Source organism: Cetorhinus maximus, chromosome 10 (assembly GCF_964194155.1).
Source record: "Cetorhinus maximus chromosome 10, sCetMax3.hap1.1, whole genome shotgun sequence".
NCBI classification, from domain to species: Eukaryota; Metazoa; Chordata; class Chondrichthyes; order Lamniformes; family Cetorhinidae; genus Cetorhinus; species Cetorhinus maximus.
The window spans coordinates 4,239,172-4,256,459 of record NC_135888.1 but is presented as its reverse complement, the minus strand read 5'-3'; the positions used below and the strand labels follow the sequence as shown (position 1 = coordinate 4,256,459).

The 17,288-nt window shown below is 39.6% G+C and overlaps 1 protein-coding gene across 12 annotated transcripts in view; it reads left to right on the top strand.

Moving 5' to 3' along the window:
* LOC144685412 (DENN domain-containing protein 1A-like) overlaps window positions 1–17,288 on the top strand; it is a 604,549-nt gene that overhangs the window by 418,563 nt on the left and 168,698 nt on the right. For all 12 annotated transcript variants that reach the window (XM_078549861.1, XM_078549856.1, XM_078549859.1 and 9 more), the window contains one exon: window positions 15,994–16,119. In XM_078549861.1, coding sequence (XP_078405987.1) covers window positions 15,994–16,119 — 126 coding nt within the window. The remainder of the gene's footprint in view (window positions 1–15,993; window positions 16,120–17,288) is intronic.

The window sequence follows — 17,288 nt, the reverse complement described above, 5'->3', positions numbered from 1 at the left end:
CTGGAATTAACCTTTAGTACTGTGATGTAAGCAATGGGGCAACTTGGGAAGGGAAGAGAGAAAATATCAGACTTAACTTGTGCCAAAATTAAACTATATTTGAATTAAAATAAATAGGCTCTTCAGTGATTAACCTGTAATGCATGCACGAATGAATGACACAGACAAATGACTTATTAAGAAAACCACATTATGTCAAGCCCAGGTACAAATGACACACTGTCTCGACTTTCCAAGTTCATTATCGATGCAATTGAAAAGAGCATCCTCTCAACTCAATTGAGTTCCTCATAACAACTCAGTACATAACCACTCTGGTAATAATACTGCAGTCTAACTCTCTGCTTAAGTCAGGAACTCATATAGGCAATAATGTCCATCCTAATGTGCAAAATATTGCCATTTCTGTCCTTGATTCAAGAGCAAGCACAGCTAAGGCAATCCTTTTGCAGCAATGCATATTCATTGGTAACAATTTATAAGTTAGCACAATAGAAGTTATCACATAAGCTGCTGTTTTTGTTGTTTAAAAACCTAACTGATTCATTAATGCCCTTCATGAAAGGGAACCTGCCACCCCTCCCTTTCTAGCCTACATGTGATTCCAATCCCATACTATTTTATTTTCTTTAATGTTCTTAAGTGATTAGGAATGGGCAATAAATGTTTTCTTAACAGTGTTGTCCATATCCCCAAAACAAATTTAAAAAAAGGGGGAGTGGGAGCACTGACTGTGGAGGAACTCCCTGCTCTTACAGCTATAGAAAATAATGCAAAAACATTCTGTAGGTCAGGCAGCATCTGTAGCAAGAACAAAGAAGTTAATATTCAGTGTGCAAATACTTCTTCAGAACTGCCAGTTCTAATAAAGAGCATGCATACTTAACTCATTACCTTATTTGATCACTCCATCAATGATGTCTGACCTGCTAAGTGTTTTCAGCATTTTGGCTTTTGTGCCAGATTTTCACCATCTTCAATACTTTGGGTTTTTGTTCCTTTGCACCCCCATGGGTCACAGGCTGCATCACCAGTTTGGGGCAACTCAGCACAGTAAATGTTTTTAGCGTGCTGTGCTGTAAGTGATTGGCTTTTAATGTTTATATCCTTAAAGCCTAGTTTTTGCACCACTTGGTATAATCATATTTGTGTGAGGTGAGGATAGGATGATGCTGATTCTCATCTCCTCGGCTCCAACATCTTCAGCTGCTTCATCAATGACCTTCCTTCCATCATAAGGTCAGAATCGCGGGTGTTTGCTGATGATTGCACAATGTTCAGCACCATTCACAACTCCTCAGATACTGATGTGCAAATTTAGCAAGACCTGGACAATGGGCTGACAAGTGGCAAGTAATATTTGCACCATACAAGTGCCAGACAATGGCCATCTCCAACAAGAGAAGATCTAACCATTGCCCCTTGACAGTCAATGTCATTACCATCACTGAACCACCCATTGTCAACATCCTGGGGGTTACCATTGACCAGAAACTGAACTGGACTAACCATTTAAATACTGTGGCTACAAGAGCAAGTCAGAAGCTAGGAATCTTGCGGTGAGTAGCCCGCCCCCGACTCCCCAAAGCCTGTCCACCATCTACAAGTCAGGAGTGTGATGGAATATTCTCCACTTGCCTGGATGAGTGCTGCAACACTCAAGAAGCTTGACACCTTCCAGGACAAAGCAGCCAGTTTGATTGCCACACCGCCAGAAACATTCATTCCCTCCACCACCGACACACAGTGGCAGTAAACCCATGACCGCTGCCATCTGGAAGGACAAGGGCAGCAGACACATGGGAGCACCACCACTTGGAAGTTCCCCTCCAAACCACTCACCATCCTGATTTGGAAATATATCACCGTTCCTTCACTGTCACTGGGTCAAAATCTTGTAACTCCCTCTCTACCAGTCCTGTGGGTGTACCTACACCACATGGACTGCAGCGATTCAAGAAGGCAGCTCACCACCACCTTCTCGAGGGCAATTAGGGATGGGCAATAAATACTGGCCTAGCTAGCAATGCCCACATCCTGTAAATGAATGGCGGAAAAAAAATCTCCCCTGCGCCCCCCAAAGTACTGCCTGTCAACAGCTACTTTCTTGTGGCTTGAGTGCTGCAGAACTGTGGAACTGTACCGTAGTGTCAGTCACCACATTTAGCAGAGAAGGAAAGTAAAGGGAGAGCATTTTGGAAGAAAAATCATAATCACATCCCTGATTATAAGAAACAAAGCTTGAACAGTGAATTGGATATAACTGTTATGTACTCTTTTATGATGGAAAATAAGCGCATTTGAAGAGAGTACCATTGATATTTACTCAGTTACTTGCAATGAATACTTTCTTTGTACAAATGGTAATGAGGCTGTTCAGAACATGTTCACCTGAAGTGCAGCTTTGTGCATTAGAGGTAATTAAACAGCCCCACCGCTAAATACAAGGGCTAGGCAAGGTTAAGTGATGAATAAGCTAATACACAGGTGGTAGGTGTAGTCTTTTTGGAGCTGAACCTATATGCCAGATGGATAAGAAGCACCATTTTTGCAGTAGCAATTTTTTTGGATCCAGAAAACCATCACCACTATGGAACCAAGGTTTAGAAACAGCAGAATGGATCTAGTTTTTTAACTTAAAAGATTTCTGGAATTAAAATAGAATAGAATTACAGAATAGTTACTGCACAGAGGAAGGCCATTTGGCCCATTGTGTCCTTGCCACCTCTCTATAAGCTGGTCCCACAGCCCCTCCCTTCCCCCATTGCCCTGTAATTTTTTTGTGCATTTCCAATTTCCTATTGAAGGCCCTGATTGTATCTGCCTCCACTACACTTGGACAGTGCGTTCCAAATCTTAACCATTCATTGTGTAAAAATGTTTACAATCATGTTGCCCTTCTTTTTTTTGCCAGTCACCTTAAATCAGTGTCCTTGGGTTCTTGATCCTTCCACCAATAGGAACAGTTTTTCCCTATCCACTCTGTCTTGACCCCTCATGATTTTGAATACCTCTATCAACTGTCCTCCAAGGAGAACAGTCCCACCTTCACCAATCTATCCAGGGAACTGAAATCCCTCATCCCGGGAACTATTCAAGTTAAATCTTTACTGCACCCTCGCTAAAGCCTTAACATCTTTCTTAAAGTGCATTGCTCAGAATTGGACACAAGTTCAATACTCAAGTTGAGGCTGAACCGGTGTTTTACAAAAGTTCATCATAACTTTCTTTTTTAGTACTTTTATGTCTCTGCTTGTAAATCCCAGGATCCTATTTGCCTTTTTTAAGCACTTTCTCAACCTGCCCTGCCACATTGAACAATTTGTGCCCCTTTACCCCCAAGCTCCTCTGTTCTTGCACCCTATTTAGAATATTGCCCTTTGTTTTATATTGCCTCGCCTCATTCTCCTGACCAAAAGGGATCAGTTGATCCTCTCCGCATTAAATTTCATCTGACATGCATCCATCCATATCACCAGCCTATGTCCTCTTGAAGTCATTCACTATCCTCCTCACAGTTCACAATACTCCCAAGTTTTGTGTCATCTGCAAATTTTAAAATTGTGCCCTGCACACCCAAGGCATTAATCCAGGTCAAGAGGAACAGTGGCCCCAGTACTGACCCCAGGGGAACTGCACTGTGTACCTTCTTCCAGTCCAGAAAATCCAAACATGTATCATCACCCTCTGCTTCCTGTTACGCAGCCATCTTTGTATCCATGCTGCTATTTTTCCTTTCATTCTATTTGCTTCAGCTTTGCTGGCGAGTCTATTATGTGGCATTTTATCAAGCCCCTTTTGGAAGTCCATGTACACCACATCAATCACATTACCCTCATCAAACTTCTGTGACCTCATCAAAAAACTCAATCAAGTTAGTTACAATTTTTAAATATTTATTCGTTCACGGGATGTGGGTGTCATTGGCTAGGCCAGCATTTCTTGCCCATCCCTAATTGCCCTTGAGAAGGTGGTGGTGAGCTGCTGCCTTGAACTGCTGCGGTCCATCTGATGTTGATACGCCCAAAGTGTTGTTAGGAAGGATGTTCCAGGATTTTGACCCAGCAACAGTGAAGTAACAGAGATATAGTTCCAAGTGAGGATGGTGTGTGGCTTGCAGGGAAACTTGCAGGTGGAGGTGTTCTACATCTGCCCTCGTCCTTCAAGGTGTAGAGGTTTGGAAGGTTCTGTCAAAAGAGCCTTGGTGAGTTGCTGCAGTGCATCTTGTAGATGGTACACACTTCTGCCACTGTGCATTGGTGGTAGAAGGAGTGAGTGTTTAAGTTGGTGGATGGGTGCCAATCCAGTGGGCTGCTTTGTCCTGGATGGTGTTGAGCGTCTTGAGTGTTGTGGGAGCTGCGCTCATCCAGGTAAGTGAAGAGTATCCCATCACACTCCTGACTTGTGCCTTGTAGATGGTGGAAAGGCTTTGGAGGTGAGTTACCCTCTGCATTTATATGGCTAGTCCAGTTCAGTTTCTGGTCAATGGTAACCCCCAGGATGTTGATACAGGGGGATTCAGTGATTGTAATGCCATTGAACATCCGAGGGGCGATGGTTAGATTCTCTCTTGTTGGAGATGGTCCTTGCTTGACATTTGTGTGGCACAAATGTTACTTGCCACTTATTAGTCCATGCCTGAATGTTGTCCAGGTCTTGCTGCCTGTGGACATGGACTGCTTCAGTATCTGAGGAGTTGCAAATGATTCTGAACATTGTGCAATCATCAGCGAACATCCCCACTTCTGACCTTGTGATGGAGGGAAGGTCATTGATGAAGCAACTGAAGATGGTTGGGCCTAGGACACTACCCTGAGGAACTCCTGCAGTGATGCCCTGGGACTGAGATGATTGATCTTTAACAACCACAACCATCTTCCTTTGTGTGAGGTATGACTCCAACCAGTGGTGAGTTTTCCCATGATTGCAATTGACTTCAGTTTTGCTAGGGCTCCTTGATGCAGCACTCAGGCAAATGCTGTCTTGCTGTCAAGAGCAGTCACTCTCACTTCGCCTCTTGATTTAGACTCTTTTGTGTATATTTGGACCAAGGTTGGAATGAGCTCAGGAGCTGAGTGGCCCTGCAGAGCTCAAACTAAGCATCAATGAGCAGCTTATTGCTGAGTAAGTGTCGTTTGATAGCACTGTCGACGACCCCTTCAATTACTTTGCTGATGATCTAGAGTAGACTGATGAGGCAGTAATTGGCCGGGTTGGATTTGTCCTGCTTTTTGTGTACAGGATGTACCCGGGCAATTTCCACATTGCTGGTTAAATGCCTGTGTTGTAGCTGTACTGAAACAACTTGGCTAGCAACATGGCTAGTTCTGGAGCACAAGCGTTCGGTACTATTGCTGGAATGTTCAGTGCCTTCAGTCGTTTCTTGATATCACGTGGAGTGAATCGAATTGGCTAAAGACTGGCATCTGTGATGCAGAGGACCTCAGGAGGAGGCCGAGATGGATCATCCACTCAGCATTTCTGGCTGAAGATGGTTCCATGCTGGCTTTTCCTAATTAATCCTCATTTATCCAAGTGACCCTTAATTTTGTTCCAGAATTTCTTCTCTAAAAGATTTCTTACCACCAAGGTTAAACTGTAGTTGCTGGGTTTATCTTACATTCTTTTTTGAAGAAGGGTGTAATGTTTGCAATTCTCCAGTTTACTGCACCACCCCTGTATCTAAAGAAAATAGGAAGACTATGGTCAGTGTTTCCTCAATTTCCATACTTATTTCCTTCAGCATCCTCGGGTAAATGTTAAGTAAATTGTACGATATTGGTGAAAAATATTGTGGCAGTCAAGAGAGAATGCATTGTATATTAAAGTATTACTGTTTTGCTATTGTGTTGTAACATTGGTTTAGAAATACTATATTTAACAAATGTAATTTACTTGGAGGGAAGACAAATATTGTTCTGTAGTATCTTGAAGGTTGTAATGGAATGGTCAGATATTTGCCATGGCTGATGACTCAAGTAGACATTTATAATGTGGAACGGTAAGACAATGCTGTATTCCTCTAGATCACCTTTTTCATTTTATATTTTTTCATGGGATGTGAGTGTTGCTGGCAAGGCCAGCATTTTGCCTATTGCTGATTGCCCTTGAGAAGGTGGTGGTGAGCTCCTTGTGGTGAGCATACTCCACAGTGCAGTTAGGGAGAGTGTATGGGATTTTGACCCAGCAATGATGAAGGAACATCTGTATATTTCCAAATCAGGATGGTGGGTGACTAGGAGGGAAACTTGCAAGTGGTGATACCCCCATATGCTTTCTGCCCTTCTAGGTGGCAGAGATTGCAAGTTTTGGAGGTGTTATTGAAGAAGCCTTAGCTAGTTGCAGCAGTACATCTTGTAAATGGTGCACATTGCAACCATAGTACACCGGTGATGGAGATTAGTAAATCACATGATGAAATAATACCCAAGATAAATTAAGTTACAGTGGAGCTGTCAATATATGACTAAATCTAAGTAATTAATAATCTGGTAATAAATGCATCTATCTTCCAGAACATTCTTTTCATTGTTTAGGCAATTTAAGCTATCCTTAAACCTGAAATTCTGAAAGTAAAGATTACAATAATGAAACGCTAACAACAGGCTGCAACCATGATTATACATTTTCTGATCTGTCAGTATAGCAATGGCCATTGCCTAAAGATGTTCATAATTCCATCAATTTTCCTGCATTGTTATGGTCCTGAAATTCAGAGCCCCATCATCTATTGTAGCACTTCACCTGCAGTCTTGTTTCCATTTTCAGTTACTTTTTTTTTGGATTATTTCAATACTTGTGGATCTCATAAGGGATAATGAAGGAAACTATAGAAACTCAGTGGAGAAGTATCTCTTCAGCTGAACAAAAACAAGACAAAAGAACTAGTTATAGACCTTAGAAAAAAAAACAGTTAATGATATTGTTCCTGTGAAGATTCGTTGTGTGGACATTGAATTAATTACTAAGTACACATATGCAGCTGCCAAACTAGATGATAAGTTGTATTGGAGGGAACGGTGTACAGATGTGGTGGCCGAGGGACATACATAATTGTACTACCTCAGAAAGTTAAAATCCTTTCGAGTTGATCCTACCATCATGAAACTCTTCTATTTGGCTGTAGTTGAGAGTGCTTTCCTTTCTGGATGTCTCATCTGGTACTGTTGTCTTAGGAAAGCAGAATCTTTAAGGGTACAGAGATTATTGAACCAGGAGGAAGGATCTTTGATGAGCAGATCTTTCTTGACTCAATCTTCTTTTGAACAATTTTGACAAAATTTCTGTAATGAAATATGAGGGTCATCCCTTGACTCAGTACTGCTGGTTGCGTTCAGGAAAAAGACTACAATCCCTTAGATGTAGGACATGTGGTTCCTGAACTTGTTTGTGCCTTTCTCTGTAAACACTTTTTTAACAGGAGTTTGATATATGGATGAGAATATACACTCATGGTTGAGACTCACTGATTATTTTAGTGCATTGGAATAGTTTTTGATACATATTTTAATTAAAGTTTAGGTTTCTGCGATGGGGTAATTTTCCTTCTTTCATTGTTATCATTTTTTTTAATGTAATTTTTTTAACAAATGAGCAGTGTACCCGAAATGAATTTCTGTGTGGACAATAAAGTGAAATTGAAATTGATTACTGTAAAAGTGCCCTAAATTTGTGGGAGGAAAATTCACTGTTGCCAAAAGGAAATGTGTTATTTATGTTGCGGATTTTTCATTATGCCATAATGCATTGTGATCTCTTACTGTTTCACATTCACTACATTGTGTTATACACAGTCCTATTGACAAAGAATGGGAGTCTCACGGCAGGAAAATTGCATCTAGCCTCAGGCAATGTGGTGTTTGCAGGCATACTCATGCTTTCACTGTTTTGAAGGAGAGATGAAAGTACTGCCACAAGGCTCAGCACCACTTGACATTTTTGTGAGATGCAATGGCTATGGGGAGTGGAAATGTTGCATGTAGAATAATCACATATTACTCAATGGACAGATTGCAGCATGACCTTGATTCTAAACTCAGTCCTGATCAGTATATTCATTTCTAGGGCATTGCATGCTTCTTTTGATAATTTGCTCCTCGTCAAATGTACTTTAATATTTTTATTTGCTAATAGTTTTATGTCTTTCTTCTACCCTCTGTGCATAATTAATTTCAAAATGTTCACAAATTTGTTCTTATGGTGGTTGAAACAGGTACTGTAATAGACTAGCCTTGTAAGGTTAATGGGTTTAAGTGTCTGCTTGGAGCAAGGCAGAGCCAGCAGGTCCAAGTTCTGCCTGCTGCACAAGGCTCCAACAGCCATTGACTAACGGGGACATTTGTAGGCATTGCTTCAAACCAACTATAGTTATATTGCTATAACAAGGTGAAACTACATTTCACTACTTGCTTACATTTGATTCAAACACCTTCGATGCCAAGTTACACTAAATGTTTCACATCAAGCCAAAACTATTTTGTGTCACTGCAACACTAAACTTGGTGGGAAGGTGGGTTGTGAGGAGGATGCAAAGAGGCTTCAAGGGGATTTAGACAGGCTAAGTGAGTGGGAAAAACATGACAGATGGAATATGAAAAAATGTGAAGATATCCACTTTGGTAGGAAAACAGAAATGCAGAGCATTTCATAAATAGGGAAGATTGGGTAGTGCTGATGTCCAAAAAGAACTGGATGTCCTTATTCATGAGTCACTGAAAGCTAACAAGCAGCTGCAGCAAGCAATTAGGAAGGCAAATGGTATGTTGTCCTTTATTACAAGGGGATTTGAGTACAGGAGCAAGGAAGCCTTGCTGCAATGGTATGGAGTCTTGGTGAGACCACACCTGGAGTGTGTAGTTTTGTTCTCCTTACCTAAGGAACCATATACTTGCCATAGAAGGAGTGCAACAAAGGTTCATCAGACTAATCCCTGGGATCGTGGGATTTTCCAATGAGGAGAGATTGAGGCTTCTCTCGGCCTGTATTCTGCACAGTTTAGAAGAATGAGAGGTGACCTCAAGAATACAAAATTCTTACAGGGCTCGACCAGGTAGATGCAGGAAAGATATTTCCCCTGGTTGGGTGGGGAGGGGTCTAGAACCAGGGGATCCACTCTCAGAATAAGGGTTAGGCCATTTAGGACCGAGATGAGGAGGAATTTCTCCAGTCAGAAGATGGTGAATCTTTGGAATTCTCTACCCCAGAGGGTTGTGGAAGCTGAGTCGTTGAGTATGTTGGAAGCAGAGGTTGCTAAGATTTCAAGGTACCAAAGACATCCAGGGATAGAGTGGGAAGATGCTGTTGAGGTAGAAGATCGGCCATAACCTAATTAAATGGCAGAACAGGCATGAGGGACTCCTGTCCCATGTTACTAACTCTGTAATACTACTGATGTGTAAGTTACTGACAGTGACTTTTCCCATTCATGCAGATAACAGTTCCTGCAGACTTTATAGTTAGTAGTGTATCTATTAGAGCTAAAGTATCATTATCTGACTTCATCTAGACCTATTCCAGTCTGTCGAGCAATTGAACTACATCTGTAAAGCAAATTAAATGCCACCAGTCTCTCACATGGTTTTAATTTATCTTTCAGCTGTTTTTTTTCCTGCTGACTTTAATGCCCTGAATTGTGATCCATATGAAAGCCACTCTCAGCTTTCGCGAAATGTCATTTTTCAAATACTCTCACATTTGAAACCTTTCCTGATTCATAATAATCTTACTTATTCTATTTGCAATCACTTGAAGTTTCGAACCTCCTATTTCACAATACTTTCCATTTTAGGTACAATATATGACTTAAGCATATCTCATTACCAACAGATATAATCAGAATGCTGTCAGAAACATTAGATGGATTTCAAATTTATTGAATCAGTTTTCTCATTTGCAGACTTATTTAGGACTGCCTCTTGCTTGGATTTGTGTGATTTACTTTGTGTTTTACGAATTGTGCTGAAGCCTATAAGAGTTGTTGTAGGGTAGGTTTTAATGACGTCTTTGTAGTCTTAAGTAGGTTAACAGTATGTATTTATTAACTACAAGAACTATGTACATGTATATAGTAAAGGGTTCAAGCTCGGAGATGTCTCCATGCTTGTTTGTGCACACAGCTCTGTCCAACACTAGACTGACCCCCAGGTGTGCAGGTGATGTGTTCTCTCATGTCACTGTGTGGGCGGTAATGTACTCAGTCCCTTTTTACCCTATATGTGCCAGACTCCAGTCTTCTTTGGTTTTATGTCCACCCTTAATATTTTCCAAATATGTGTAATTTATGCAAAGTCATGGTTTAAAAATTTACTTCTGTTGAAATGATGCTTTTCCTATAATTCGTAGCTCCAAACAATGTTTTCTTTTCGTAAAAAATTTGCTTCATGAAGCATTGCTGGAAATTTCATTCAGGGTCTGAAAGACACTGCAGCTTCTCCAGAAGATATTTCAGATTAAGATGGACAATACAAAATATTTCAAATGGAAAAACTACAGGTTGTCAATATACTTTCCTTCTCCTATGGCTCCTTACATTCCTGTGTGGGAAAATCGCCCAAAAGAATCATTAGGAAAATGTGTAATATTTCAGCACAGTGGGTTGCAAATCTGCTGCATTGTTGATGAGGTCAGCTTCTGAAATCTGCTGCTGTAATTTGAGGAAAAACTGTCTTTAACAAATGGATTTTGTGATGTCCTCTATCGTATAGGCTGGTCTTGGTTTGGCAACAAGGAAAGAAATTGATGCTGATACTTCTTGATGATTTAACAACATTTCCTGACACTTAAAGTTATACCTTTCAAAACAATGTCAATACTGGCGATTGTTCATCCAAAATATTGCCACTGTCAAGTTGGAGGAATCTGCATATTCGGGCAATATCTTGGATGAAGTTTTCATTGGACACTGCATGTAATGTTCTAACAATTTCCCTAAGAGTTTGGCATTGTCTCTGTTAATATTATCATACCCCACCAATTTTTTATCATTTGACTTGATAAGGTGGATAGGGCAATAAATTGGAAGCTAGTGGGTATAAATTTAAGATTATCATGAAAGAAGAAAGAAAAACTCGAGTTATTTTTAAATGCAGAGGCTTATTAGGATATGAAATGCCCTATCAGAAACAGTGGTGAAAGCGGAACCTATAACGGCTTGTTAAAAGGAAGATGGTAAATTTTGAAAAAGAAAAATTAAAAGGGCGTGAGGAAAGAACGGTGAAGAGGTTAAATGAATAGCTCTTTCAAAGTGTGGGCAGTTCTGTGCTGTATAATATTATGCTTATATCATTGGTCCTGGGTGAATATCTTAGGAAACCAGAGTATTAGGAAAAAAAAAGAGGAGTGAAATCATGAAAATCTGAGCGTTACTTGATTGCAACATGACCCTTCTTAGGAGAAAATGCTTGTAGTCGCTTGGTAGTAAAGACCTTGAGTATTGCTGAAAAAAGAGACATGCTATCAAAGTTTTTCACAGAATCTCAGAATCTTAACGGCACAGAATGATGCCATTCAGCCCATGTGTGCACCGGATCTCCAAATAAGCATAATGACCTAATGCCATTGCCCTGCCTTTTCCCCGTACCCTTGTACATTGTTTCTATTCAAATAATTATCTAATGTCTTCTTGAATGCCTCGATTGAACCTGCCTCCCCCACACTACCAGGCAGTGCATTCCAGACCCAAACCACTCGTTCTGTGAAAAGGTTTTTTCTCTCGTCACACTTGCTTCTTTTGCAAATCACTTTAAATCTGTGCCCTCTTGTTCTTGATCCTTTTACAAGTGGGAACAACTTCTCCCCATCTACTCAGTCCAGCTCCCTCATGACTTTGAACATCTCTATCAAACTTCCTGTCAGCCGCCTTCTCTCCAAGGAGAACAGTCCCATCATCTCCAATCTATCCTCATAGCTGAAGTTTCTCATCCCTGGAACCATCCTTGTAAATCTCTTCTGCACTCTCTCCAATGTGTTCACATCCTATAATATGGTGCCCAGAACTGTACACAATGTTCCAGCTGAGATCTAATGAGTGTCTTATATAAACTCAGCATAACCTCCCTGCTCCTGTACTCAATGCCCCTGTTAATAAAGCCCAGGATACTATATGCTTTATTAACTGCTCTTTCCACCTGTCCTGCCACCTTCAATAGTGTTTACACATAGACACATAGTATTTCTGCTCCTGCACCCCCTTCAAAATTTCACCCCTTATTTTCCTTATTTTATATTTTCTGTCCATATTCTTCCTACCAAAATGCATCACCTCCACATTGAACTTCATCTGCCACCTATCTGCCCACCCCACCAGCTTGTTTCTGTCCTCTTGAAGTTCCACACCATTTTCCTCGCAGTTCACAAGTCATTAATACATAGCAGGAAAAGCAAGGGTCCTAATACCGACCCCTGGGCAACTCCACTACAAACCTTCTTTCAGCCCAAAAAATATCCAATGACCATTATTCTCTGCTTCCTATTTTTCAGCCAATTTTGTATTTTTGTTTTGCACTCATCAGGACAGATGCAAGAGTGCCAAATTTCAAAGAGAACAACAATTTATACTGCATGAGAAAAATGGAGCTGATTGGTTGGCAAGTGGGCTCTTATTGGCTGCGACGTTGCCATGGCAAATTCATCAGGTTGCTATTGTCCCCCATGCTTTTGTTTATTCAAAGAAGGTGCAATGTCTGGGCACAGTATTTTGCTTGAAGAGGACAGGTCCCAGCGTATGAATATATGTAGCTTCTAGCAAGCATAAGTGAGCTACATTTTAATTATTGAATTTAATTATTTAATTTAAGATTATCAGTCGGGCTTGCAATGTGGCTCACTTATACTTGCTAGAAGCTCCATATATTCATATGCAGGGACCTGTCCTCTGCAGGCAACATAAACATGTCCAACATTGTGCCTATAGTAGAGTATCAAAAGGCACTCAACATAGAGACGGCTAAAGGTACAAACAAGACAAAGGTTTATTCCATGCAAGTATGCATACAGGGGATACAGAGAGAGACTGCTCACCGATCGCTGTTCACTTCACATACTTATAACTCTTACAACTGTGCCCATGTGCTGGTACACATGTATTCTGTTTATCACTTGACTATATGACAAAGTGCTCATCAAGGCTGTGTTAAAACTAATCAAGCCTTTAACCTTTAAACTAATAAAGTCCCAACCTCAAATTAATCAGGTCTCAAATTAATCAGGTCTCAACCCTTCAATTAATCAGGCCTATAGCTATGTGTCATTACTGTACTGACCTTACAGCTCCATTTCTTCCTAGCCCTTTGTGTAACTATTCCCCTCTACATATCTGCCTTAGCTAATTTCTTCTCCCTACAGCACCTTTTTTGAATTAAGCAAAGCATGGAGGACAATAGTTCCCTGGTGCATTCTCCTTGGGAGTGCCTCGACCAATCAGAGTCGACTTGCCAACCAATCCACAATCTTGCTGCTCCCCTTGAACTTTGATTTCTTGTGTCTGTCCTGATGAATGCAAAACAAAAAGCTTCAACAGCATGTCTCTTTCTTTTTAGCAACACCCAAGTTCTGTACAAACATCTGCTTTGATTGCTTTTAAGACAAATGCAGCCTAATGATACCACTTGTTTTAACATTAGTTGTACTACCACTAGATCACTATATTAATAGCAACTTGCATTTATATAGTTCCTTTAAATGTGGTAAAATGGCCCAAAGTGCTTCATTGGAGTGTTATAATATAAAATTTGATAAAATAAATCAGGCCACATAATGAGATATTAAACAGATGACCAAAGGCTTTGTCAAAGAGATATGCTTTAAACAGTGTTTTAAAGAACGAGAGAAAGAAAGAGAGGTTTGGGGAGGGAATTTCAGAACAGAACCTAAGCAGCTGAAGGCACTATCGCCAATGATGGGGCAAAGGAAATTGGGGAAGTGCAAGAAGCCAGATCTGGAGGAGTGCAGATATCTTGAAGAGTTGTAGGGCTGGAGGAGGTTTTAGAGGCAGGGAGGGGTTAGGACCACGGAAGGATTAAACACTAGGATGAGAATTCTAAAGTTGAGGTATTGTCAGACTGAGTGCCACTGTAGGTCAGAGAGCACAGGGGTGATGAATGAATAGGACTTAGTGTGAGTTAGGATGCAGGCAGCAGTATTTTGATGAACTGAAGTTACAGAGGGTTGAAGATGTGAGGCTGGCCAAGACAGCCTTGAAATAGATCCAGAGGTGGTAATCATATTGATAATATAATCATCAAAACTTTTGGTGGAGTTTTGGGGTTACTGATATATATATCTTTAGTAGTAGATAAATAAATGCTAATATCAATACATCTTATTTTACATTACTGTTCAGTCTTTCAGCAAGAATGTGTGATAACTATGGCTTGAGTTAGCTCCTATTAAATTGAATTCTGTCTTCTCTATCACAACTGCATGACAGTTAATTTTCCCATCAGAGTATCCTGTACCTCTGCTTTTCTTTCTCTGTCACCAATGCTGTCATTTCAATCATCATCTATCCTAACAAACCAAGTATATCTCTATTATGTCCTACCTCAATACTGAACAAGACTACATTACAACTTCAAACCTAATAACAGAAAAGATGTATAATACTTGACACTGCTGCATCTTTTAAAAGCCTTATTGCTCTTCAGTTTTCAGTTAGTATTATTTGATCTTGCACATTTTTCTTTGGTGTTGCAGCACCATCATAAATGGTGCATCTAATTTCATCTCTATCAGCTACATCAAATTCTATTTCCTACATGAGCTGTCTGCTTACTATGTTCCCCTTTATGGGTATCTTTTTTAACTTTGCAGTATAGATTTTCTTATTCTGAATAGAAGAAACTCGACTTGCCAACCCTCAAGGTATTTTGAATAGTCAGTGAATAGAAATTCTTCATTATGGATACTGGCTTTTAATCAATGCCAATACTGCTGTGTGATTCAACCAATGAGAGATTTGCTTTCCAATTCTGGGTTTTTCTTTTTAACTTGTACCTTTTTGGAAGTAGTGTATTTCCTGAGAAGCAGAGAGTTTGTCAGACGCGCTGGTTGCCTCACTCGACCATCAGCATTCACCCATAATTACTTGGATGCAACAGTCATTCCTATATAAACGTAATGTGAAACTGCTGCTGTATTAGAGGACTCTTGTGTAGTCAGTAGTTCAATTTTTGACTTTTCATAATTTGTACTAACATGAATCACCACTGGATTCCTTCCATTCATTTTAATAGTGTTCTTTGTAACTGTAAATTGGTTTTGAGAGTTCTCTCAAGAGAAACAAAGGACTGACACATTGATTTTTTTTCTGCCAAACAAACCTTTTTATCTGTTTCACTTGCTATAATCACTGTTTTAGGTTAACTTCCATTTTCAGTACAAAACTGTGGCCCTGACTGTGAGAACTCTGAGTGAATATGTTGGGAATATAAATGCAAGAAGAAAGAATAGTGATTCTAAATACATTACCTGAAAAGCATGCAAAGATTAGGTGGGGACTTGGTCCTTATCTAACCGTGTAACATCTGACAAAGTTAAACAACTGTATGTTCTTATACTTCATACTTTTTTCTAATAGGAATAGAATGTAGGCACATATCCCTTAATTAATACTAATTATTGTAAGTGGTTTCTTAGCTTATTATCAAATGAATCAATATTGCATCTATGCCACCAATTTTGGAGCTCAAGTATTGGATATAAATGAGGTCACGGTAAATGGCAGAAGTGGATTTTTATTTGGGCTAGACTTTTTGCAGCTCTCTTTGGATCACAATAATATAGTGGCTTGTTTGGCAAGTGCAAGAGGAAAAGCACAATAATGTAATTAGCTGCCCCAATTTAAGATTTTGCTACCAGAGTAAACTTTTATCTTGGGCTTGATTCAAGAACACTTCATAACCCAAATCACAGTAGTACTTGATATTTGATTTACTTCAGATTCTTCAGTGTACTGATTATCTCTTTTTCCTTCCTTATTTTCATTCAAATATACAGTTGTCAACACTAAAGAATAGACTTAAGAAAGTGTCAACAACCACAGGTGATGGAGTTGCTCGTGCATTTTTAAAGACTCAAGCGGCTCTATTTGGCAGCTACAGAAATGCTCTGAAGATTGAACCTGTAAGTTGAACAAAATTACTGCACTCCTACAGACACATAAAAGATATATGTTATTCATACTTAATAATGAACCAGCTGCACCTCAACAGTGTATTAATAATGCAATGGCCAATCTTCCCAGTATTACATTTTGCATTGCACACAAATACATCTTTCTAGTTCTCGTATTAACATAAAAGATCTTGTGTAACATTTGCTTTCAGTAAGAATAATTTAGTGTATAAGCAATATTTTCTTAATTTTACATAGGAAATCAGTTATATATTACTTTTGTTGTACAATAGAAAACTGTAATGATGTACATAAAATTAAATAAGTTGCAGTAGCAAAACAAGTAACTTCAGCATATGTAAATGTTTAGTAATTTCTTAATTATTTTTAAGTTTGCAATTTCATTGTCTTGCCCACTCACGTATCCTCTTTAATTTGTCCGCTACTGTCCTCCACTACCACTGCTGTATTCTGTTACAGGAAGGTTGGGAAAATTCATGTCATTTCTAATGTACTTATCATAAGAAATTTTCCCTATCAGCTATAGGAATGAATGTCATAAAAATTAACATTGTGTGAAAATAGATTGATTTATAGTATCTTGCCTGCAGAGCAATGGTCAGATTTGCATTCAGAACGCATTGTCATATTGATTCTGTGTACAGAAACTAAATACTGAAAGGATGCCATTAAACTGTCATGATTAGTACACATCTTGTTTTGCAAAGAAGAAACTATTTTGGGATGATAACTGCCTTATAACCCCCTTGATGGTTCAGCTTATTAAGGCAATAAATAACAGGAGTGGAAAGTATGGCTCAGCTATTTATTCTCTGATTCCTAGTCTATGCTTAGTCAGTTCATCTCAGTCGTGGTGTTAGAGTTGGTCTCAATGCCAGTGGGTTATGGAGGGAAAAAAATTGCCATGGGTTCCTAATTGTTATACAGTGTCCTAGCTGAAAGTGTATATGTTAAACAGGATCAGGCTTGGCTGTGATTTTGCCACCACCTCTAACGCTCCCATGCAGTAAAATTGCTGGTAAGTAGTGAGTATTTTAGCCCATGTATGAGGGGTACCAGAAGCATCCCCTAACAAGCAGTGACCAGATTCAAAGGAAGAGATAGGAGTGAAATGTTTTTTATTCTTTCATGGGTTGTGGGAGTCACTAGCAAGGCCA